The sequence below is a fragment of the Sminthopsis crassicaudata genome, chromosome 5, assembly GCF_048593235.1.
Source record: "Sminthopsis crassicaudata isolate SCR6 chromosome 5, ASM4859323v1, whole genome shotgun sequence".
NCBI lineage: Eukaryota > Metazoa > Chordata > Mammalia > Dasyuromorphia > Dasyuridae > Sminthopsis > Sminthopsis crassicaudata.
This window is the reverse complement of record NC_133621.1, coordinates 86,224,662-86,251,578: the sequence shown is the minus strand read 5'-3', so window position 1 is coordinate 86,251,578 and position 26,917 is coordinate 86,224,662. Positions and strand designations below refer to the sequence as shown.

The 26,917-nt window shown below is 37.9% G+C and overlaps 1 protein-coding gene across 6 annotated transcripts in view; it reads left to right on the top strand.

Moving 5' to 3' along the window:
* Positions 1-26,917, top strand: part of DPP6 (dipeptidyl peptidase like 6) — a 1,195,887-nt gene that overhangs the window by 1,145,107 nt on the left and 23,863 nt on the right. For 5 of the 6 annotated variants that reach the window (XM_074267390.1, XM_074267388.1, XM_074267391.1 and 2 more), the window contains 3 exons: positions 11,581-11,679; positions 20,960-21,029; positions 25,028-25,222. In XM_074267390.1, the coding sequence (XP_074123491.1) occupies positions 11,581-11,679; positions 20,960-21,029; positions 25,028-25,222 (364 nt within the window). Of the gene's footprint in view, positions 1-11,580; positions 11,680-20,959; positions 21,030-25,027; positions 25,223-26,917 lie in introns of those variants that run through there. The other variant, XR_012482250.1, reaches the window with a different exon arrangement.

The window sequence follows — 26,917 nt, the reverse complement described above, 5'->3', positions numbered from 1 at the left end:
CCAGTTCTGACTCCTTATCTATTCCTCCTTCTAGTACCCCATACCTCTTTCTTCCTTTGATTGATAGGAATAATTATGAAGCATGCCTTGATACATTTAATGATCCAAGTTACCTAGGACACATTGGTTGCCCGAGATGAAGGCATTTCCCTTTAGCAGGCATTTGTCTCTGCATTCTCACTGTGCCTAAATCTGATAATGGCTAATTGCATCAAATATTAGAGGGGGCTCACATTTAATTAAGGAATAGTCATTTGTCTGATGCAGACTGGAGGTCCCCATGGTCCTAAAAGCCAAAAGAAGAGCTGTTCAGGGAATATACCAATCTTTTCTTATTTCCTCAGCTTTGCTCCTGCCCTCTTTGGATGCAATTATGGGGACAAATAAAGTGGCTTAACTAAACTCCCCTGTGTGACAGCCCGCTCTCTGCTGATAAAACCAGTTGTGTGGGCAATCATTAAATGAGAAGCCTAATATTTAACTACATTTAATAGTCTGTTGCTTTTAGTGCTTCTTGTGAAGGGGAGGATTTCAATACAGACGAGTCAACTATTCAAGACCATGTTGAATAGCTAGTGAGCAATTATAACCCTGTGTGTACCCACGTAAAGTCAGATTTATGGAATGCTGTAATTGGTAGTGGGAATGTTTTGAAGACATGGCTGTATTCTCATTCACTCCAGGCCAACCTGACTTAATAAGGAACCTAAACAAAAGTATGCCTTCGGTATAGAATTTTACCTTCAAGAACTACATTTAGTGTTTTTGTGCCGTATTCATTCCAAAAAGGCCTGCCAGCAACATAAAAATATATATTCATGAAAAATACACTTAAGTCAGGTCCTTATTAGGATTATTATAAACACTATGGGTATACCCTGTTGTGCTTGTCATATCAAAACTTAGGCTAGGATTTTAGAGCTATCAAGAAAACTAAGAGATTGTAGGATCATAAATCTAGCGCTAGAAGGAACCTCACAGGCAATCTAGTCCAGCTCCCTCATGTTTTAATTTTAATTTTCGATTTTTTAATCTGACAAGCCCTACATTAACATTTTTACAAATGGATAATAGAAAAGATATATGAAACTATGAATTTCTGTCTTATACAGCTTGTGTTTTTAAGCATATAATAAATTCAACAGTCTTGAAGTCATCCTTCTTATCCATCTCCCTCTGAACTTCTTTTGTGCAACTAAGTACTAAAGTGATATTCTTTTCTATGTTTTTTATACTTTACTATTGTTTTAAATACAATACCCTTTAATTTTTTATTTTTATTTTAAGACCTTTTTATTTTTCCAAATACATGCAAAGATAGTTTTCAACATTCACCTTTGCAAAACCTCATGTTCAGATTTTTCATCTTCCCATTGATAGCAAGCAATCCAACATAGGTTATACATGTACAGTTTTCTAAACATATTTCCATATTTGTCATGCTGCCCAAGAAAATCAGGTTTATAATTTTTAATCCCACTCTCATGACAAATAAACATTGTTACACAAAATAAATCATATGTCAATAATGTCTGAAAACATATGTCTTATTCTGCAACAAAAACATCACTTCTGTCAAAAGGTAAGTAACATCTTTCTAGAATCATAGTTAGAATCAATGATCATAGTTCTTTCTTTCCAAGAGGCTCTTGATTGTTCTATAGGTTCTGCTCACTTCACTCTGCTTCAGTTTGAATAATTCTTCCCCCATTTCTCTAAATCCCACTCTTTCATTATTTCTTAGAACATAATAGTTTAACATGCTATCATTTCTTCAGCCATTCCCCTAAAGTTTCTAGTTCTTTGTTACTACATGAAGTGCTGTTACTAATATTTTCTTCTTTCTTTTAATTCTTTGGGGGTATGGGCTAATAATGGGTTCAAATCATAGCACTCAAGTTTAGTGATTTGGGAAATATGGTACCAAATTGTTTTCTACAGTGACTAGACTAATCCAAAGCTCCACCAACATTGCATTAATGTTCCTATATTCCTGTTCTCCTATTTGGCCATCTTTGCAAGTCTAATAGTGTGAAATAAAACCACACTATTAATTTGTATCTCTCTTGGCATTAGTGATTTGAAATAGATGTTGATTGCTTGTATTTCTTTCCTTGATTACTGTCTCTTCATATCTTTGTATTCTCTATTAAAAGAATTGTTCTTGTTCTTGTATATTTGAATCGTTTCTTTGCAAATATTGGATAGAGAAAAAATTGCTACAAAGATTTCTTTTTGAGTTAACTTTCCTTCTGATTTTAACTACACTGATTTTGTGCAAAATCTTTTCAATTTTACATAATAGATATATCCATTTTATTTCTTGTGATTCTTTTTAGTTCAAGAACTTTCCCTATTCATAGTTCTTCTCTGTCTTATCTATGACATAGACTGTTATAGATCCTGTATCCACGTGGCATCTATTATGTATGTGATACGAAATGTTAGTCTAAACCTAGTCTCTTTCAGAGTGCTTTCCAGTTTTCTCAGCAGAGTTTGGTGGTTGTTATTTTGGGTTTTTTTTATTTGCTGCCTCTTTTTTGGGTCATATACCCCAGGGATTGGTTTCTTTGGATTTATAGAACATTGTGTTTATTTGCTTTTAATGTTGTATACCTAATCTGTTCTACTTTTTTTCTTTCCTTTTTTTTCCCTTTTGGTCAGTTAGTTATAAGTGACTCTTCATGATCCTATTTGGGGTTTTCTTGATCCTGGAATAGTTTACCATTTTCTTCTCTAACATATTTTTCAGATGAGGAAACTGAGTCAAACAGCATTAAATAACTTACCCAGGGTCTCACAGTTAGTAAGAGTCTAAGGTTAGAGTTGAACTCAGGTTCTCTTGACTCCAGAACTGGCATTGTATCCATTGTGCCACATAGACTTCCATTTTTAATCAATATTAAATAATTTTATATATATTATTTTCATCAATAAGGAAGCTGAGGCCCAGAGAGGCCAGTAATTTGCCCCAATGTTACACAGATAACATCAAAGATAGGTTTTGAAACCTGATCCTCTAAAGACAGAGACAGAACTTCTTCCACTATCATCAAATCCATGACCCTCTTTTTAGAAATGAAGAAACCCAATATTAGAGATATTAAATAATTGGTGGCAGAGTATGGAGTTCATTCAAGATGTTCTAACTCCCAGGCCAGAGGACTTTCCACTTTATTATGTAAAACTGGCCAATCAATTAAAAAAAAATTTTTTTTTTTAAAAGAAACTAGCCAATCCTAACTCTTCCACTAACCAACTTTGTGACTTTGATGGAATAACCACTCCTCTGAGCCTCCATTTTCTCATGTAAAGGTTAGAAGGTCCCTTCTATCTTGAAAAGTCTGGGAACATCAACTGATATAAGAGAGACTAGGGAGAGGCTTCGGTGTTAAGCAGAGATTTGGTGGGGGTTTTGGTGCAATATTTGTCTCTTGTATAAAATCATCTTGTAATGAATATCAGCAAAGTCTTTGATCTAAAGCTCTTTTCTGTTTCCAAAAGAACAGTGCTTTGCCGATTTGGATTATTTAATCATTGCAGTGAATAATTCAGGACAACAAATGCTTCCTCTAGTTCAGGTTGATAGTCTTATCTTAAGTGGGTGTACTATTTGAGATTTTTGCCTATTGTGAGATTTGAACTATAAATTGGAGGAGGGGAGTGTTGGAAGGGGACAAGTCCTAGGATTTCATCTGTATAGGAAGCCCCCATAAGGAATTTCTCTGATGCAGATGAACTGGTACCTTTCTAGCAATAATAATAATTCTAGCAACTGTTGCCTGGCACTTCGAGGCTAAATGACTTAAGTGAAAGACTTATTTCCATCATGGTCCTTCTGACTCAGAGGCTGGCTACTTAACCTCTATAGCGTGTATTTTTGCCATAGAAAGCAGACAGAACATTATTAGGCTGTGGGTTAGGAGACCCAAACCTTGGCTCTAATTCTCTGGCAAGCCTTAAGAAAACCATTCTTTCATTTGGTGCCTATGACATTTTCATCAAAAAGGCTGCCATCCGGCCTTTTATTAAGGATTTCTCAGTGTTTGGCATTGTGGTGGAGAGCTGGAACAAAGCCTGGTACAGAAATGCAAAGAGAGAGAGAAAAATGATCCAGAAGCAGTCTCTGAGGCACCATCTGGAGTTTTCCATTCATTCTTCAAGCCGGTCAGACCTGATGGTGACTTGCATTTTTAGAGCACGTTGCATGTTTTCTTAACACTTTGACCACTGTTGTCTCAGTTGACAATCACAACCCTGTGAGGAAAATTAATTCGGTATTATTGTTCTTACTTTAACACTCAGACTTGGGAAGGCTTAAGGAACTAGTTCAAGGTCACAAAAGGGATTCAGTACAAAAGTCAGAACTAGAACCTTGGCCTCCTGACTTAAGTTCTCTGATTTTTCACAACATCATCTTTCCAAAGGGTATGAACCAAAAAATCTTTTCCTTACAAACTTTTTAAAATGCTCTTGAACTTGAAATACTCCAAAATTCTGACATGAAAATAAAATAGTCAAGAACCCCTGGTCTGATAAAGCTTATGGCTGGCTAGAGGATAGGGTCTGAAAGTCATATATGTGCCTGCCCCAGAATACCCACAGATAGTGGAGGACAAAAGCTGGCTCTGGCATTAAAATGGTCTTCTGAATATTCCCAGGTCTAGCCATGTTTTCACTTCTTGCCATAGCTATAAAGATGAAGGGAATCCCTAATTAACTGGCTGGATTTGAGCAAGTCAACCTCTCTGTAACTCATTTTTCCTAATCTGAAGGGGAGAGACTTGGGCTAGCACTACCTCTGTCAGAGGCAGCAAGCTATTCAGACTGAACAGTCTGAGAACAACATTTTCTGAGAGAGAACTGGAAACAAAGTGAATGCCAATTTTGGGCCACTAGAGGGGGTGCCATGGATAGAATATTGGGTCTACAATGAGAAAGACCCAAGTTCAAATGTGACCTCAGACAATCACTAGCTGTGCGACCCTGGAAAAGTCTCCTAATTGCTTTAAGTCTCAGTTTCCTCACCTGTAAAATAGGAATAATAAGAGCACTTACCTTCCATGGTTGTGATAAAAATCAAATGAAATAATATTTGTAAAAAATGCTTAGCATAATGCCTGGTACATTGTAGGTAATTAATAAAAGCTTATTCCTCCTATTCCTTCCCTTCCTTCCCTATCATTGATTATGAAATGGCTAGAAAATTATTATATATGAATATAAGATGTTGTACAATGAGAAAACTGTGAGGGAATCAGAGAAACGAGAGATTATATAAACCAATTCGAATGAAACAAATAAACCAAGAGAAATATATACATATACATATTATATACATATATTATGTCTAATGAGTACAGTAAAGAAAATTTTAAAATCACTAAAAAGAAATTCAGTTCTTAGTAAAGAGAAAACAGATGCTCCTGGATAACAGATAATTAAATATACCTTATAGAAGAGAAGTAAGGAATTATGAGAAAAGAGAGTTATATATGCTGTAAAATATAGTCCTTGTATCCTGTTTTTGCTCAGTTGCTTTTCTATGTTATGAAAGACTTATTCTGGATAGGGAAGGAGACCCCTTACCTCAATAATAAATGTAATGTTTTGATTTTTTTAAAAGGAATTAATAATATATATTCTATTTAAAAGCAAGAGGAAATCCACCCCTAACAGAAAGGAACAACTTTGAATTCTGGTGCCTTAGCATCAGGAAAACAAAAGTATTACTAGTTCCAGAGACTAGGAACAGAGTAAGAGGGACAGAATATGGAATTTAAAAGAACAGAAATGAAGAGGGGAGAAAGAGAAGTGCAAATAAATTCAGAGATGGTCAGAAAGCCAAAGATGCCAAAAGGGATATATATATATATATATATATATATATATATATATATATATATATATATATATATATATATATATATATATATATATATATCCAGGAAGCACCAAGAAGACTCGTCTTCCTAAATTCAGATCTGGTCTCAGACACTTACTAGCTGTGTTACTTGGGCAAGCTGTTTAATCCTATTTGCTTCAGTTCCTCATCTGTAATATGAGCTGGAGAAGGAAATGAAACCACTCCAATATCTTTGCCAAGAAAACTCTATCCAAAAAGGACTCAACTACAGAGAAAAAGACTCAAGTTCAAATGTGAGCTCAGACACTTTCGGGCTATGTGATCCTGGAAAAGTCTCCTAATTTCTCTGTCTCAGTTTCCTCACCCATAAAATAGGGATAAGAATAATTACCTCTCAATGTTGTTGTAAAAATCAAATGCAAATAAACTGTCAAAACACAACTGAACAAGAAAATGGGTGAATCATTGAGAATACCAGTAAAAGTGGGATAATCCTTATTTTCAAAGAGTTTATGTTCTAATGGGTGTGGGGAAATGGTGAGGAGGTAAAAATGTACAGAGAGTGAATTGAGCTTGGTGTGATGACAGCATAGCCAAACAAGCCTTCTTTGAAAGATGAACTTCATTTTATTCAAATTATTCCATTGATCATTCAATGACCATTTTGAGTTGTTTTTGCTCCTCTTTGTAGAACCAGCCATTGTTAATTATTTTTTTTAAAAAATAGTTTGATTTTAATGTGGTTTGCCAGCATTCAAGAGTGTGATGGGCCTTGAGTTTGATATCTTTGTTCTAGACAAATCTTCCTCCTGTGGAATATTTATGGGAGGACAGAAAAGAATCTCACAAAGTGAAGGGCTCTGAATTAGCTGCAAACTGTACTTTTAAAGGGCATACCTAGATCATTGTGTTCATAGGAATTTTAAAATAGTAGAGAAGTTTTGAGTGTTATAGTTTTATAGCAATATAAAGCATTTTATCTTAAATTAAGAATTTTCTTTAACAGGTTACTTCTAATGTGTTCAATTTCAGAAATATAATTTTTTAAAAAGAGGATTTTCATAGCTTCTTTCCACCCCTCGTCAAAACATTGTGGAATAAAAGTTTGTAATCTTCCTCTAATTTAAGGAAGCCTTTTTAATGATTTTGAATATGAATAAAACCTTTGTGCTAGAAAAAAAAATAGTTTGGCCATCTAGATGAACGCCATCCCCTCCTGCTTGCCCCAGCAAGTACTGTCTTGTTGACAAATGTATTAATTTGGAGAAGGCATGGTTTGCATAGACTGCCTAGTGGTCATATGCATGATTTGGGGCTATCTCTATGGTTTTGGCATGGAGTAAAAAGTAGCTTCGGTCAATACTCATTGGTGCTTCATCAATGGCACTATTCATCTTGCTACTGTCTGCTGAGGGTTTTCTTTGCAGAGACAGGTGAGATAAATGGCTCATGATTTTTTGTTTGGTTTTGGTTTAATTTTGCCATTAGGGTCACCAGAGTATAACAGAATGGCTTGCATTTACATAGGCCTTTAAGGTTTTCAAAGTGCGCTACAAGTATTTATTAGTCCCCTGCCATAACTCTGTGAGGTAGGTGCTATCATTATCCACATTTTACATATGAGGAAACTGAGGCAGAGAAAGTCCAGATGACTCACCTAGGGTCACACAGCTAATAAATGTCTGAGGTAGAATTGAACCTTCCTGATGACCTAGCTATCTCTAAGATCTAGGGCAGGAAAGAACTTTAGAAATTATCTAGGCATCTTATTACAGATAAAGAAACAAGGAAAGTGTCTTGCCCAAAGTTACATTATTTGTTAATAAACTATCCACCATCTGAAACCTGCTTCTCTGACTTGTATTCCTCACAGAGAAGCTGTTGGAGTATCTTGAGATGTGTGAGACCTCAAAATGGATGAGGTGAAGAAGCTCTCAAGATTCTTTTCCATGTCTTTTTTTTTTGGGGGGGGGGGAGTTTCTGTTCTGTTTTATCCAAGTCCCACCTTCCTTTTCTCCAACCAGGATTGGCTGATCTATAAAAAGTACAGAGAGGGAGGGAGAGGTGAGGGTGGGAGGAAAAATAGGGAAAGGGGGAGGGGAAGGGGGAAGTTGAGGCTAGTTGAGGAAAATTGGTCTGGCTGCAATCTCTTAACAAATACAGATAAAGCTGGAACTAGAACCTGTATCTCCTGACTCCAGAGCAGAGCTCATTCTGCCCTATTAAAGCTGTAATGGAAAGAAAATCCTCCATTTAATGCAGACGTGAAATAGACTCGCCGTGAGGTGGCACAAAGACTAGTACACTGAAGCTGGAGTTGAGAAATCCAGCCTTGGGGAGCTTTCTAGCTGTGTGACCCAGGACACCTTATTTAACCTTTGTCTCAATTTCCTCAACATTAAAAAAAATGGGGATAATAATAGCACCTGCATCCTAGAGTGGTGATGAGGGTCAAATGAGATAATATTTTTAAAGTACTTAATATAGTGATAAATGCAATTGATAAATGGTCAAAGGACATGAACAGACAATTTTCAGATGGAGAAATGGAAACTATTTCTAGCCATAAGAGAAGATGCTCCAAATCATTATTAATCAGAGAAATGCAAATTAAGACCACTCTGAGATAAAATTACACACCTGTCAGATTGGCTAGGATGACAGGAAAAGATAATGCTGAATGTTGGAGGGGATCAGAGACACTGATCATTGTTGGTGGAGTTGTGAATACATCCAGCCATTCTGGAGAGCAATTTGGAACTATGCTCAAAGAGTTATCAAACTGTGCATACCCTTTGACCCAGCAGCATTACTATTGGGCTTATATCCCAAAGAGATCTTAAAGAAAGGGAAGGGACCTGTATGTGCAAGAATGTTTGTAGCAGCTCTCTTTGTAGTGGCCAGAAACTGGAAACTGAGTGGATGCCCATCAATTGGAGAATGGCTGAATAAATTGTGGTATATAAATATTATGGAATATTATTGTTGTGTAAGAAATGACCAGCAAGATGATTTCAGAAAGGCCTGGAGAGACTTACATGAACTGATGCTGAGTGAAATGAGCAGGACCAGGAGATCATTATATAGTTCAACAACAATACTATATGATGATCAATTCTGATGGACATGACCATCTTTAACAATGAGATGAACCAAATCAGTACCATTTGTTCAATAATGAAGCAAACCAGCTACACCCAGCAAAAGAACTCTGGGAAATGAGTATGAACCACAACATAGCATTTCCAGTCCTTCTGTTTTTGTCCACTTGCATTTTTGATTTCCTTTTCAGGTAATTTTTACCTTCTTTCCAAGTCTGATTTTTCTTGTGCAGCAAAATAACTATGGATATGTATACACATATTTTGTTTAACATATTTTTAAACATATTTAACATGTATTGGTCTACCTGCCATCTAGGGGAGGGGGTGGGGAGAAGGAAGGGGAAAGTTGGAACAGAAGGTTTTGCAAGGGTCAGTGTTGGAAAAATTGCCCATCCATATATCTTGTAAATAAAAAGCTATAATAAAAAAAGAGAAGTCCAAACTTCAATCCCAACTAAAGTCCCAACTAAAATCTCACCTTCTGTAAGAAGCTTTTCCTGATTCATTTTAATCCTCTAGCTTCCCTTTGTTGATTATTTCCAATGTTTCTTGTATGTCTTTTCTTTGTTGGTAGTTGTTTGCATGTTGTCTCATTAAACAATTGTTCCTTGAGAACAAATATATATATATATATATATATATATATATATATATATATATGTATATGTGTGTATATATATATATATGTATATGTGTGTGTGTGTGTATATATATATATTTATTTATTTGTTTGTTTGTTTGTTTATTTATTTATTTATATAGTGATAAATGTTTGTTTCCTTCCTTCCAACTACTTGGTGGGATTGCCCACTTCCTGGGCGAGACTTAAAATGCAAACACCATCCCAGAAAGAGGGACCTCCTCCAACTTAAATTCATTCATACAAAAATATACATTGTTGACGTCAGTTTTTTATAAGCAGAAATTTACATCTTCTTGGGAAACACAAACATATATAATTAAATATGAAATAATTTGGTCATCGGAAAGGCAGGTATTATCTATTAGCTAGATCAAAAAAGGCCACTAATGGGAAATAAGATTTGAGCTAAAGAGAACATTTTAGGCCAAGGAACAGCCTCCATCAGGAGATAGAATATCCTATATAAAGAACAGAAAGTAGGCAATTTAGTTTATACCATATAATACTTGGAGTGGGGGAAAGATATTGTGCAAATAGCCTGAAATGTAGGTTGGATTCAATTTGTGAAAGGCTTTAAATTTCAGATATGTTTGAATTCTGTCCTTGAGGAAATAGAGAGTCATGGGAGGTTTTTGAGGAGAGTAACAAGGTAAAATATGTACTATTTTAGGCAGTTACATGAAGAAATAGATAAGAGTTAATTAGAAACATGCAGGGTAAACCTAAGGCAAAGGATGGAGGAGGCATTGACGTAGGGAATACTACCAGATGACTAACTGAATTTTTTCACTCTGCAATCCATCATGCTGCTATTATGTAGGCTTGAGTACCATTATCTCCCCTGGTTTTACACACTCCTAAATGACAGTAAGGATCTGTGGGTGACCTCAGTGAGCTATATATCAGTTTCATAGATGAAAATCATTTCTTTCTAAAACTTTCCTTCCATAATGGGAAGTTTAACTTTCTGGGGACTTCATGCAGGCAGGAATAATTCCCCACGTGTGCTCATGTGGTGATTGTGTTGCTTTTTGAGAGAATGCTTGTCAGAGGATGATTTAATGGCTCTTGCATTGCCTGTGATGGATGATGCACTTTTTAAAGCATTCCTGAAACTCAACTGTTTCAAACTGATTTGACAAATGGGCAAGCTGCTTGCCTTGGTATATTTTGGTTTGATTTTTTTTCCCAGTTAAAATGTGAACAAGTACCCACCACCCTAAAAGAAGAAGTGGGATGGTTTGAGCATCTTTTTAATCAGAGATATAAGAAAGTACAATAGTTAACGGATTAGTCCAATTGCAGAAATGGGCATGGGAAGATTTAGGGTGATTGGTTTTAAGAACATATTTAACATTGGCCATCGTCAAAAGATAGTGGAATTATTTCAGGTCTTGCTAAAAACAAGTGGAATGCCTGAGACTTTTCAGAGACCCCTTTTTAATATAAGGCTTGAGTTGAGCTAGGATAAAACATACTGCCTCATCCCAGTCCACTTCAAGCCTTACTCTTAAGGCCCTAAAATGGACAAAAGCAAGAAATGGATGAGTAAAACCCATGAGATATCAAATAACTTTTCAGGATATCTTTTAGCTAAATTGAGTAATTTAAATGAAGTTTTCCTGGAAAAAATTGATATTCGATAGTCTTCTCCAAATTTATGGTGGTCATTACCCATTTACTAGACATGAAAAACATGTTTAGTTTTTCTGATAATCGTATTACTAAGTAAACAGAGGTAATGTAGTCTGATAGAAAATCACTTGATTGGGAATCAAAAAATATGGGTGTGAATGCTGAATCTGTTCCTTAATCTCTCTGGACCTCTCTAATACATCTTTAAAATGAAATGATTGCGCTAAATGACCTTATAATTCTAAATCTGTGATCCTCTAAGTGTAAAATGGGCTCCTTATAAGAAGCAGTTTCAACGTGTTTCTATCTATCATTTCCTCTGTCTTTTTTAGAAATCTTTGAGCTGGAAGTAAATGCCCACGTACAGAAGACTATTAGTGACCGGCAGATGCCTAAAATTGAATACAGAAGTATTGAGATCGAAGATTACAGTAAGTGTTGGGTTTTCTTTTTTTTCTCATTTTTCATTACTACTCCTGCTCTGAAATGATTCAGCTGTCGGTAGAAGATTGCTTTGTCTAATGACTTATGTGGAAGAATACTATATTATCCCAATAATGATAGTCTCTGCTCTCCACACAGCTGGAAATGAGTTCTGGGGGCTGGGAGGGATGTTCTGGAGTCAAGGAGAGATTCTGGGAGGCACAGAAAAATAATTCTACTGACTGTATCAATTGATAAGTATTTATGGAGCACTCAATACCTGTCCGGAATTATGCTAGACACTACTACAAGGCATAAAAGAGAAACATTAAGCCCCTCTCTTCCATAAGTTTACCATCTCATTGAGATAAGACAGATACTCTTTCCTCTCTATGACATTCATACACTGTTCCAATCTCTCCAACTGCTTCTTCAATACCCTCTGTTACTCTTCTCACCCTCCATACTTGGATAGGCCCCAAAATTCTGTCCTTGGCTTTTCTTCATCACTATCTAAATTTTCTTCCTTAAAAATAAAGTCTTCCAGCTTCAGCTATTACTCCTAAGAAGGCATTTCCCAATGTCTCATTCTAAACTTGACTTCTCTATTGAACTCGTTCAGCATCTCCAGCGGTCTACTGGGCATTTTTGTTTAGTTATCCCTTCATCACCTGCACTTCAGCACAGATAAGACTTCATTCAATGCTTTTCACCAAACTCCAGGCCCCTCTCTGAATTATTTCTGTGAATGGATCATAGAATAGAACCAAGAGTTTAGTTTATACATACATGCACACATACACACACACACACACACACACACATAAGCATCAAAAAATTCAACTTAATAAACAATTCAACATTTTTAAAATATCTACTAGCCACAAGGTATGATATGAGATACAAAAGATAACAAAAGCAAAAACATTATAGCCATCATTAACAACAATTGGATGCTGCCAATAATGAGAACTCGGTATCTTTCCCATACTGAGTCTATGAACACCAGATAAAAAGAAAGAAAAATATAGGCTTTTAAAAATGATATTTGGCTGGCCCCTCTTACTAAAATGGCTGAATTATGTTTTGAAAGGAAGGAAGAGCAAAAATCCAAATGAGATGTCTTTGTGGCGTGGCAGTACAGTTCCAAGGAGTCTGGCTATTTTTCATTCTGATTCAGTGTATCCTGGGGTTCTCATAGACCAGGTTTATTCTTAGGGCAGTCTTAAAAAGTCAATCTCTTTGGCTCATAAAGCCAAAACTTTGCTCTGACATAGTTATTGAATACACCTCATATCTGGATCTTCAGAAATATGGGTAAGTGGGTCTCCCCATCCATACAAACACTCAATGAAACAAATGTATTTATCACATATGGGACAGATTTTGCCAGCCAACAGAAAATAGACTCTCATAAATAATCATAATTCTCTTTGTTTAAGATCACTTTTTTTAAAACAAAATCCTAATGTCCTCTAATTTGGCACTACTCTTTATTTTATACCGTCCTCACAAAGGAATCAGATTTAAGATTGCCAGTACAACACCCTGGCAGTCAAGTGAATCCTTTTTCCCCAGAGGGAAACATGTGGTGGGACTTAGATCCCTTCAGAAGGGAACCATGCTTGGAGTGGCAGACAACATGCGGGGGCATTCTTGTGAGACCCTCTCACCTGACAGAAACCATCTGAGAACCTGGACTATTTCAGGACAGTCCACCTTTGCAGCTCCTGGTCAACCCTTTCAATTGGATCTGTACTATTCAAATGAACTCATTGATCATATAACTATTGCAGTAGAACTTGTCTGTCATTAATAGTTTTTTGAAGGAGAGGGAACCCACCTTATCCACCAGGATTCTCAGGAGCTCTCTGTAAGAGAAGCAGAAGGGGAAAGAATAAAATGCACAGTCCTCAATGAAGATTCCCTAATCTAGACCAGAATAAAAGGAGTTCCCCCAACTGAGCAGGAGCCAATTAATTCATTTTGAGGCAGACTGCATCAATGAAATTTATTTTTCAGGAGGCACTACAGGAGACTTCCAGCCAACCAACTCACCTTGGAGGCAGCCCCAGTCACTGAGACTCAGCCAGATGTCTTTAATCTTCTCTACAAGGTGCCAGTGGGCATGTCCATACCCTCCATAGGGAGATCTTTACAACCCAAGCAAGGTTCACCTCCTTGTAATCTCATCAAGTGGATTGGGGAACTCCTCTGATCAACTTCTAACACTAAAAATGTTTTCTTTAGTACTGCAAAGCCCTGTGCCAGGAATTAAGGATACAAAATACAGAAAACAAAACTGGGTGACTTTCCCCATGTGTTATATCATTTATGTCCCTTGCATTGTATGTATCCATGGAGCAAATATTGCATGTTGAGCTGGATAGTAAACTCCTTGAGGTTCTTGGTGTAACATATATCAAAGGGCTATGCAGTAACAGCTCTGACACAGGATAAGTGACAGATAAATCCTTGATATCACCTTTTAGTCTTTCCTTCCTCTTTTGTGTGTAGCTACATCAGAGAGCAGGAGACCCTGACAGTTAAATGATCAGTGGTCAGAGGCAATAGCAACATATCATTTAATCTATCCCCTCTAAAGCCTCCTGCTGAAGACCGGCTATTTGGTCATTGCAACTGGGATTTAGTTATTATTCCTATGATAGTTAGATACTCTTTGATAGCTGACAAAAAAGAATTCTACAATGGAGAGCCACTGTGAGCTGAGAAGTGGTAATAATGTAAATATTTATAAAGGGCCTGAGGGAGAGCTTAAAGGATCACTTAGCTGGGCATCTTTTGGCTAGAGATATAACTGCCTTAATTTATATGACAGCTCAGTGGAATCATTGCCTCGAATACAGGAAGAGGGGTTGTATTCAAAACCAGGAAAACTCTCTATTAGATTGTCAGGAGAACTAAGCAATCCTTTGAGGGGTGAGAGGACAAGAATAAATCTTGACCTCAAAGTTCCTGTAATTCCTACTTCAGCAGTAAGTTGGTTATTATTAATGATCATAATCACATCCAAAATAGTAGTTCCCTTTATTAGTTCCTTTTCCTTTTGAGTAATGGATTATCATTAAAGCAGAACAAGAATTTACCAGCTATTTGGGCATGCCGAGTGCTTCAGAGACTGTCTATGGGGTGAAGTTCCCCATCACTATCATTACCACAGTAGCACTAGCCAGCTTTTAAATGTTTCATGAGCTATTCCTGTATTTCCCTATTACTGTCGAGAAGCGGCTTTTACCTTTTTGTTTGTCAGGGATCCCCTTGACAGTCTGGCAAAACCTATGGACCCCTTCTCACGATAATATTAAAAGAATGAAACAAAATACTTAAGATTACATATTGAAATAAAGTTATCAAAATATTTTTATTCATTTTGAACAAAAAAAGAATATTTCCATGTACATAGTACAAAGGATTCACTATCAAATATTTTTTTAATAAGCTCATGTTTCCTAAGTTATAGACACCTATAATACAGTATCTCTTCAGTTATTTTTCATTCATCTTCACCCAAATTGTTTTTCACCTTCTTCCTCCAGTTTTAAGATTTAAGGTAATCAACAGACCTCAAATCCATCAGTGAATAAGAGGATGTCTACCCCAAGCATGTGAAGACTTCTCCAGGTGGAATGGGTGGATAAGAACAGTTTGTTGCAACAGCCATGAAGGCAGCTAATGCAGGTTCTATGGAGTGCTTAGGGCTTGTTATATATCAAAGATGCCAGTGTCATCCACTGCTTCCCAAGCCATTGCCATTCACTTGTCTTGACACTGACCTTTGATGTCTCTGGAAGAAAAAGGGAGGTTGATAACTTTGTGTAACCCTGCCTCACTTAAATTCAATTTATATGCAAATAAAGATATCACCCCATAATATCATTGGTCCTCTATGAAAATGTATGTGTATGTGTGTATATTTATACACATATATATATGTACACACATACATGTGTATATAATAGACATACCTATATGGACACACATACATGTATATATACATATTTAATATACATATATGTATATTCATATTTTAAAGACACTCCTTGCCTTAAATGCTCTCTTCTCTTTTATCCATCCTTTAAGAGCTACCTAATGTCCTGTAATATTTTCACCAACCCATAATGATCCCTCATTCCTCTGAACTCCCATTGCATCTGTGATATCTACCAATTATCTGATACTTAACCTATACTACATTGTGATGTCATACATATTCTTAGTAATGTTCGTCATCTTAAAATAGAGTATAAGTCCTTTCTATACCAGTCTTTCAATAAGCACATATTTGACACTTATTGTGTACTGGCACTGTGCTAAGTTCAAAGAATACAAAGAAAGGCAAAAATCAGCACCTGCCTTAACTCACAACCTAATGAGGGGAGAAAACTTGCAATCAACTTTGTATAAATAAAGTATATAAAGGACAAATGGGAAATAATCAACAGAAGGGAGGCAGAATTCAATAGCACAGTGCTTTGCATATAACCAGTGCTTGTTTTTGGTGTGATAAAGACTTGCACAAATGTAATTTCACCCCCTAAAGCTTGTGGACTCTTGATATTTTAGTAAAATTTTCATAACAAGCTGAAAAACAAAAAGGATTTTCATGTTTATCCTCAGTTACTCAATAGGACCAGAAAGGCTAGATGATTCAGTGCTGGACCTGGAATCAGGAAGACTTTCATTCAAATCTGGCCTCAGCTAATTTACTGTGTGACCCTGGGCAAGTCATGTAACCTGGTTTGCCTCAGTTTCCTCATCTGTAAAATGAAATGGAGAAGGAAATGGCAAGCCACTCTAGTATCTTTGCCAAAAAAACCCAAATGGGGTCATGGATAGTCAGGCAATACTGAAAAAACTGAAGAATAACTAATGAAGAACCACATTCACCAATCATTCCAATTAATAATGAGATTATATACTGGTTTCCTTAGGAATTAGGTCCTGAAAACTGGCAGTGGTTACTGTGCATTAGGCGTTTTTCAGTAGATTCTCTTGATCTTTCATAGAGAGCAGGACATTCATCTGGAATATTTATATATTAACACACCCATGGAATCAAATAATAGTATTTTAAGGTGAAAGTATCTATCCTGGGCAGAGACAGGATTAAAACCCCATCGTCCTGATTCACAATCATGTGCTCTCTACTATTCTATATTGCCTTTCCTAATTAACTTCCCATTTCTTTGCCATAAGTAAATACCTCAAAGAGAGACAGAGACAGAGGGACAGAGTGAGACAGAGAGAGAGAGAAAGAGAGAGAGAGAGAGAGAGAGAGAGAGAGAGAGAGAGAGAGAGAGAGAGAGAGAGAGAGAGAGAGAGAGAGAGAGAGAGAGAGAGAGGGAGGGAGGGAGGGAGGGAGGGAGGGAGGGAGAGGAGAGAGAGAGAGAGAGAGAGAGAGGGAGGGAGGGAGGGAGGGAGGGAGAGACAGAGAGAGAGAGACACAGAGACAGAGACAGAGACAGAGAGAGAGGGACAGAGTGAGACAGAGAGAGAGAGGGGGGGGGGGGAGGGAACAGAGAGAGACAGAGAGAGAGAGAGAGACAGAGAGAGAGAGAGACAGAGAGACAGAGACAGAGACACACAGAGAGAGAGAGAGAGAGAGAGAGAGAGAGAGAGAGAGAGAGAGAGAGAGAGAGAGAGACAGAGACAGAGACAGAGGGACAGAGTGAGACAGAGAGAGAGCGAGAGCGAGAGCGAGAGAGAGAGAGACAGAGAGACAGAGAGACAGAGTGAGACAGAGAGAGAGCGAGAGCGAGAGAGAGACAGACAGAGAGAGAGAGACAGAGAGACAGAGAGAGAGACAGAGAGAGAGAGAGACAGAGAGAGAGAGAAAGAGAGAGAGACAGAGAGACAGAGAGAGAGACAGAAAGAGAAAGACAGAGACAGAGTCAGAGAAAGAGACAGAGAGAAAGACAGAGAGAGACAGAGAGAGATGAGAAAGAAACAATGAAGGAAATCCTTTTTCTTTCCCACAGGAAATATGGGCCCCCTTTTCCTGTCATCCTCCACCAAGACTCATTTATAATCCAGTTGAGCATTCTTTAAGATCTTTAAATCTCACAGCATATTAAACAGCTTATTCTAGAGTCATGATGACCCTGAAGAGTAGAAGGGAAATTACTGCCCAAAGATCACCTGACTTTAGTATTTTAAGAATGAAAATGACCATTTGCCTGCACTTGTAAAATTCACATATAGAATCAGTCTGCCAGGAAGAAGCAGCCAGATGATGGATGGAAAAAAGGTATTCTTTAAAGATGCTAAGATCTCATCCATGGTCACAAACAAATGGGTAGTATCAACCACACTGACTTCGGTGTTCATTTACCTGAAACCTAATTTCACTCCAAAAATTGAGTCCATCCCAATCTATTCTAGCATTCTGGGGATTTAAAAGAGGTTTTCACAATAGAGTTAAACCAGTTATTTAGAAAGCAAAAGATTTTTATTGTGGTATCTTATGTGCCACACAACCAAAGGTCCAGGAGGACCAAGAAAAGGGAGAGCACAGGACAAGAGGAATCGGAGGCAAAGGAGATATCTGTGCCTTGGTTGCCAGAGGGAGACTCTACAATCATAGTGGAGTCATTAGACCTCAGGTATGGGAATCTTCACCTCATTACAGAAACAAGGAGGAATTGGAGAGGCTGCATGGAACTTGGAGCATTTGGTGTGGTTTCATCAAGGTCCCAACCTCTCTTCCTAATAGAAGTGTAAGCCACCAGAATCTTTTGGTTTCTTTTCTTGACAAAGTAACTCAACTACATAGATCATTGATTTTATATGGCAGGTTTAGGGGTGACCCCCCTAATATTGGTTCTTGCTCAGGTATGTCTAATTGGTTTTTCCATCTGTGATATGATGCTCAGAAAAACACTGTTCAGCAAGGACTCAGCTGTGCAGGAATAATGAATCATTAAAGAGTACAGAAAAGAACAATAGAATAATGATAAAACAAAAACATCTAGGTGAAAGTGACCTTAAAGGTTTCAGAGGGTTCCCCTGACCTCCCCCCCACCAAAAAAAAAAAAAAAAGAGTTTTACTTGTTTTATGGTGTTAGATTATACAAAGCTCTGATCATCTGTCTTAAGGAACTCTCTTCTGGAATCTAATGCTATTTTCTGGCCACTGGGCCCAGTTTCCAAGGTCTGCCCTTCGGCTTATCAGTAACAGAAGCATCCCAGTCCATGTTTTATGGATATTTAAATGATAAAGTCCATCCCCAGCCTTTCTGCTTGTCCCAGGGCCATTGATCCAATTTGCAAGGCATTAGCATTCAACCGGAATAAGTAATTAGACCCTGTGTCAGAAAATGATTGCCAAGCAAACGTGTCTAGCCTGTGGTGAACCTGTATATTAATCATATTGAAAATGCCACTAATTCTGAGTTAATTGCTAAGCCTTTGGTAATCTAGGTTCTGTTTACCATGAGTAAACAAATGCCAAATTTAAGGAGGAAGGTTTGTAGAGTTTTGTTTGGGGAGAAAGAACCCAGTGGGGAAATTTGTTGTAGTTGATCTTTGGGTTTTTTATTTTTTATTTTTATTTCATTATTAAGGCAGTTTTCACTAGCCTGAGGAATAGATCCAAAAAAAAACCCTGGATAGTGACAAGGCACAGCTGGGGCTTCAGAGGCTGGTAACCAGACCACCTTCAAGTATCCCTTCCGGCACAGAGTGGGGCTCTCAATATCCATCCAGCAATTAGCACTGCCATCTTGCTTTGGTCCATAGACACCCCCCCTTGTCCTTTCCTTCTCTCTCTTCCTTGTCCCAATATCACCCAGGATCTGTTTTCTTCTCTCTCTCCCCCAATCCCTTCAAATATTGATTCCCAGCTGGGATACTGACACTGCTGCCTAAGGGGAAAATAACAGAGATGGGAAGATGTTTAATTGTGTGTTGTGCAAGCCATGCATGACAAAGTGACTCATGGAGCCCTAAGGGTTTTCATTTCTTTCTGCCTGGGATGTTGCTGTTAATAAACCCACACATTTGTACATCTTCTCCCTTTTAAATACATCCACATACATGAGCTCATCAAATCTCTGCCATGAACTTGTAGATTTGGGAGCACAGGTGTATTTATTCCCAGGTTACAGATGATGAAAATGAACAGCAAAGTGAAGTGACTAACTTGTGATCCAACAATAAGCTGGTGACAGAGCTCAGAGGAGCTCTCCTGATGACTTCTGATCCTTAGCCCCTTCCACCATAATGCAGGGCCTTCCCTTCTTAGATATCCACTCTCTTGATTATTCTCCTTATTCCCTAAACAATCCCTTGACTCCATAACCAGGTCAGTCTTTTGCAATTCAGCAAGCATTTGCTAAGCTATTAAATGAAGTGTGAATACTATGCAAGATTCTTGGGGAGATATAATATCTAGATTAGGTACAGATCTTGCCCTCCTGGAAGTTATGGCCTAGTAGGGAGATAAGATACAAAGCCAGGGAGCTGTAATTCCCAATAATATGTGATAAGTGCATTAGACAAGTACAGAATAAAATGCTAAAGAAGTCTGTTGGAGGGAGGCCTTTACCAATGAAAGTATTAGGAAAGGCCTCATGTAGAAAAGGAAGGAAGGAAAAAAAGGAAGGGAGGAAGGAAAGGAAGGAGGAAGGAAGGAGGAAGGAAGGAAAGAATGAAGGAAGGAGGGGAGGAAGGAAAGAAGAAAAGGAGGGAGGGAGAAAAATAAAGAAATAATGTTTCAAGGATATACCAAGTACAAGAAAGCATGATAACCTGGAAAGTTAAGTAGTGGGAGACTGTGAGTGACCTTGAAAAGAGTCACATAATCAGATCTGTATTCAGGATTCAGGCTTGAATTGCTTACAGTATAACTCTAGCTGGATGACCTACCTGTATTCTTCCCACACACACACCTAACATGTTTAAAACCGAGCCTATAATCTTTCCCCAAAAGTCCTCTCTTCTGACATCACTTCCCCCCAGCAGTACCACCATTTGCCCAATTTTCCTTGCTCAAAGTTTGACTAGAGTGCAGAGGTGTCAGAGAGAGAAGAATTAAGGATCAAAGCAAATTGCAGAAAGAAGGTACCTGGTGTAAGCTGTGTGGCCAAGGACAGGCTTTAACCTCTCTAAGTCATAATATTCTCATCTTCAGGATGGGTATAAAGCGCTATCTGCCTCACAGACCATTGCAAGAATGGTGTTCCATCAAATGTAAAGTGCTATTTAATTATGAACCATGTCTATCCATCAGTCACTAAAATGTTAACATGTTTGTCTGTTCCCACCCAGTATTGCCAATGCAGATCTTAAAGCCGGCCACCTTTGTGGATACCACCCACTATCCTCTGCTCCTGGTAGTGTAAGTATGACTTCCATTTTTCAAGGTTGAACTGTTTAAAGAAGAGATGAGAAATGACCGGGGAAATGCCAGGAGGTGTCAGGAAAGATCTTCTCATTCATTTAAAACTCTCTTCTGCCAGGGCCCAAAGTCCTCAAAGAAGAAAAGAGATTAAGCCTGCCTTAGTCTCTTCCCCCTGGTGATTTTTCTATCTCCCCCTTAAGTGGGACCCTGTGCCACTATGTCAAGGATAAAGGAGAATTTCTATAAAGTCACTTATGAGAAGAGAACACTCCTGGCTAGCCAGTGCAAGTGCCAACTTTGCTGTAAGCCCAAAGAACAAAATTCAAGCTGTGCTTGGGCCCTATCCAAAAGGTTTTAATTACTGAAGTTCTAAAAGGACTTTATTATGAGATAACCTCGCCTGTAAGGCAGGTTCACAGCATGACCCCCAAGGATGGCGTTATAGGTGCCAAAGAAAAATTAACCCAGTTTCCTAACATTCTGGATTGGTTTGATGCATTCTCCATCTTTCCTCCTCCTCCCTCGGGGATGGTTTTATTCAGAAGATTTTCACACTTACCAAAGGCCCCTCTAGTTTTCCAGACCAATGGTTTTTAACCCTCATCTCTGGAGTAGAAGCTCCACCCACCCCACCCCACCCAGTTTTCTAGCAATGGGAGTCCAGAAGGAAGACCTTTTCAAATTTCCAGAAAAGTCATTTTCCCCTCACTTTCCTTTTTGAAATGAATGCTCTGGAGCTTCATTCAAAGACCACATCTGGATATACTGACAGTTAAATCACATTCCTTATAATTTAATCACTAAGTATGGGAAAATGTAGGGATGGGGGAGAGGAATTTTTAACTTATTTGATAAATCCTTCTCATCTTTGCTATAGATCTAAAATGGACACCATTCATATTCTAAAAGGAAAGTAAAATTAAAAGGAACTATTTTTTAAATGATGGAATCCAAATATAATAATAATCACAATAATACAAAAATGTCCCTTTCAATGTTTAGTATGGAATGAAAGAATTCTAGTAAACTCATTAGACTTCTGTGACTATTAGAGACTGCACTAGCAAAGCTCTGACTAGTGTGAGATCTGTTCCCAATGTTTTCTCTTTTTTCCCTGATCTTCCCTAGTGGTCCTACAATGATAAAGGGGCATAACTTCCCTCTATCTGCTACTCCTAGGGTCCCAATCTCCTTGCCACCTTGTTTTAGGAAGCCTCCTTCATCTTTAACTCCATTTCAAGCAAGGAACTCTCCCAGGCATCTTAGTAGTAGGCCTATCCTCTGAGTTCTAAACCCCTCTCCTAATTCTACCTTTCAACTTAATTGGCCCAGGTCCAGGTTTAGTTAATTATGGCTCTAGAACTTTAAGATTCTTTCCTGTGACACATCCTGTGATTCCTTTTTGCATAATCTAGTCTTGTCTTGGATGTTCTAAAGGATAAGAAAAGAGTGACCATACTTAGGAGAATCAAGTATCCTGTAAACCACTTAGCAAAGGTAGAAAGATACAAAGGGATTAACTGCCAACCTCTCATGTTTTTGGAGTAAAGTCTTATAAAGCCTGAGTAACACAAAGAGTAAGAAAGAAGGAGAAGCTAATGGATAATCAAGGAATCATTTTCCTTTCTGTTCTTCCCATCCCTGTTCCCAGTCAAATTGAAGTAATCCATCTTTTTCTAAGACTTTTTTATTGTCCCTCTGCAGAAACTGACAACCATAAAATGGGCTGCAACCCAAGATTGGGAAGCAGTATTATTAAGAAGGGCATGCATTGAACCAATCCTTTGATGTCAGTATTACAAAGGTATTCACTATCTATTCCATGAAATAATAATAGTGGACATTTATATGGACAACTAAGTGGGACAGTAGATACAGTGCCAAGCCTGGAATCAGGAAGACCTGAGTTCAAATGCAGCCCCAGATATTAGCTATGGGACCTTGGACAAATCACTTAACCCTGTTTACCTCAGTTTCCTCATCTGTAAAACATGCTGGAGAAGGAAATGGTAAACCACTCCTGTGTCTTTGCTGGGAAAACCCCAAAGGGAGTCACAAAGAGTCTGACAAAAACCAAAACAACTCAATAGTTACATTGATGCAACTATTTATATATTTGTATCCTTATAACAATCCTTGTGAGAATTCCATTTTACAAATGATAAAACTAAGGCTGAGAGAAGTAAGATAGCTTGCCCAAAATTATGCAGTTCATAAAATATCTGATGGGATCGGAACTTCCTCTTTACTCCAAAGCAACTCCTATATTACTTAGTATCTTGGAGTTGGAAAGGTTATTTATCCAGAGACCATCTGATTCAATTCTTTCATTTTATAGATGAAGAAAACTAATATTAAAAATGTTAAGCGATGGGCCCAGGTCCACAGAAGGGGCACTGAAACCCAAGTTGAATGAGCTCACATCCAGTGTCCTTTCTACTCTAGATTTATAGAAAGAGGTAGCAGGAGGGCCGCAGCACAAATCCAGGGTATCCCAACTCTAGGGCACCAAGCTTCATAAGGACCTGCAGAATCCCAAGAAGTGGTTTTTAGAGAGATTTTTCTCTCTGGACCCGATATAGATCAGTTATAATTCTGGCTCCATCCCCCTCATTGTTAATTTCATTCCAAAGAAGAAAGGAAGGGGAAACTGAGACAATCTAACTGAGAAAATAATAATGATTTTAAAAGATCATCATCCTTGAAACTACCTCCCACCAAGGACTTGAGAACTGCCAAAATCTCACGGCTATCCAATTACCTCCAAGGGAACTTAATTTCATTACAGGAGGTGCTTGAGAGAGATCAGAACTCATTAAGCTAACAGCACTTGATTAGACAGAATCTAAAAAGTATGCTGGCTGGAACACTAAGTAAAGAAGTCCAAAAGAGAAATGCTGATATATGTGAATTTTTTTAAATTATGTAAATGGTGGTGAGGATCGCTCCTCAAAGAGGAGGATTCTCCACTTACCCCCCCTGACTTTTCACCTCAATTGATCAGTCACACCCCTTTTCTTCACAGTTGATGAACAAACATCTCTCAACTGGGTGGGAGATGTGGGCAAGGATAGACTTGGCCCCATAAATAAAGTAAAATACTAGGAAGTAGCACTTGAGAGGAACCAGAGAACAGTCCTGCCAAAAAAAAAAAAAAAAGTCTGCTCCCAAATGGCATATTATTGATTCCAGAATTTAGAATTGGAAGGAACTTTAGACATATAGCAGTTTAGAGGTTCTGAAAATGGTGTCTATGGAGGCTTGACACCCTTCCAGAAGGTCCTTGAGGTCAAAGCTATTTTAACAAAAATACTAAAATGATATTGGTCTATTAAAATACTCTTTCCTTTCCCAACTACACATCTGCATGATGCCAAATTTTCTTTATAGACTTCAATCAAAACAACATATTGTAACAGATTGTACACAGAAGCAGATATAAGAATGCAGCTGTCTTCTACTAATTCAGGCATTAAATAGATTCGCAAGAACAAAATAAAATAAGTGTGACAATACCACTCCTTTCACTAAGTTGTTTTGGTCTGCAAAATATAGTTAATCTTCACAAAAATGTTAATAATAGCATCAATGGATTTAACATTGTTATTTTATTTTATTTTATTTTTATAGGAAAGATTAGGTTGATATACTAATATTTTTTTCTCTTTTTTTTATTTAGAATTTTTTTCACAGTATATCTATGCATGAGTAATTTTTTTTTATAACATTATCCCTTGTATTCATTTTTCCAAATTATCCCCCCCCTCCCTCCATTCCCTCTCCCCGATGACAGGCAATCCCATACATTTTACATGTGTTACAATATAACCTAGATACAATATATAACATTGTTATTTTAACAAATTAAAACTTTTTGGGGTCCTTAGTCATTTTTAAGAGTGCAAAGGGTCCTGAGACCAAAAACTTTTGAGAGCCCAGTACGTGCCATCTAGTATAGTTCTTTCAATCTAAACTGTTATCCTTTACCTTTTCAGGGATGGCACACCAGGGAGCCAGAGTGTGACTGAAAAATTTGAGGTCAACTGGGAAACTGTGATGGTCAGCAGTCACGGTGCCATCGTGGTGAAGTTTGACGGTCGCGGTAGCGGATTCCAAGGAACCAAGCTCCTCCATGAAGTGAAGAGAAAACTGGGCTCCCTGGAAGAGAAAGATCAGTTGAAGGCTGTGGGGTGAGGGCCCAATACCTTGTGAATTGAATTGAATTGGGAAAGGTAATAGGGCAAAGCATTTCAATGGCATAAGAGTGAGCTCCTCCAGGGAGCCACATCTGGGTCCTTGACATAGTTGTGCACATTCACATATCATTTGCATGAATTTTCAACATGCCTGCAACAGACTTTGTGGGCAAGTCTCAGGCCACTTTCAAGGTAAAATATCATTGGTTTTCCCCCCTAACGATATCTTGCTCCTGTAGCCTTCTCTTTTTTAATGTAATGATTAGCTCAGCAGGCTCTAGCACTGTGCCATTTAGGATGAAGGTCCTTCATTGTCTCAGCTAGATTCATTCACTGAGTGGCTACAGAGTGCACTGCTCCCCTGGCCAATGTTTCATTTATAAAGACCATTAGTCACAAGAGGGATATGTGAATGGATCAGTGTAACTGTCCTTGCTCAGAGAATAACCCAAAACATATTTTCATGTTTCTGACTCCACAGTGTAATTTTCACACCTTTAGGACCTCCCATTCTGAGAACATTATATTCTCATTTACTCATGGTATCTCCTACATCAGCAGAGTAATACAGACCTCCCCAAAATTACTAAAAACAATAAAATGGTGAGGAATCCATCAAAAACCTGTCCAAGACTATCAATCTCTCTATATATTTATCTCTCCTTTCTCTCTCTCTGCTCTCTCTGTCTCTGTCTCTGTCTCTCTCACTCACTTTACTTTCTCACACACCACACACACACACACACACACAATTTGGAGAATGTGTATCTCATTATATTATGGCACACAAAACATCTGGCATAAGACATGACTTTTCAGGGGAGAGATGTTACTGAAAGAATTCACCCAGTCCCAAATTTATCTACATAGAAAGTCAGAAACAATCCTAGATATAGTGTAATTAAAAGAATAAGCATTAGCATCTTCACTGTCATTCGATGCATTTCAGCTGGCTCATTAAATAATTGTTGAATATCCCCTTTTGCAGATTCTATGTCAGAAATGAAGATAAATTTTTTAAAAAACCCTTTCAGGAAGGAAAGAAGTTAAAATGATTCAACAGTTCACTTCACTGAATATTATGTATGCCTAGGCCATAAATCTTTGATGGCTAGCCCTATTGCTTATAGTATAATGTTCAAATCTATTGCCTGGCACTCAAGGCCTTCCATAGACTGACATCAGTCTAGCTTTTCAACCTCATCCCATAACACTCCATTTCACCTACTTGAAAAGCTCCTGCCCACCTTTACTAAGAGTTTGCAACACAGTTAATGAAGCTCAGGCTTAAATGTCCTCTAACCATGACTTGGGCTTTCCTGCCTTGATTTTTGGTATTCCTCATTCCTGGAATGGCCTTTCTCCTCCCTTTAAATCTTAATTTCTTACCCATCCTTTGAATTTTGGTCAAATGTCACCTTTCTTCTGCCCATGAAGATCCTTTCTTGAAGCTCACCTAATTTTGCACTTCTCTGATGCGCTTATCATAGACTATTCTGTATTGTCATCATTGTTATATTATCATAACCTTCTTATTATTAGATCTATGAGGAATAGAAAGAGGGGACACATGGCATATTGCAGTCTGTGAAGAACAGTAAGTGAGCCAATCGTCTAGAGAGAGTATGGAGGGAAGGAGTCTTTAGGTCAAGTGGAGAGATAGGAAAGGGCCAGCCAGCATCAGAGGAC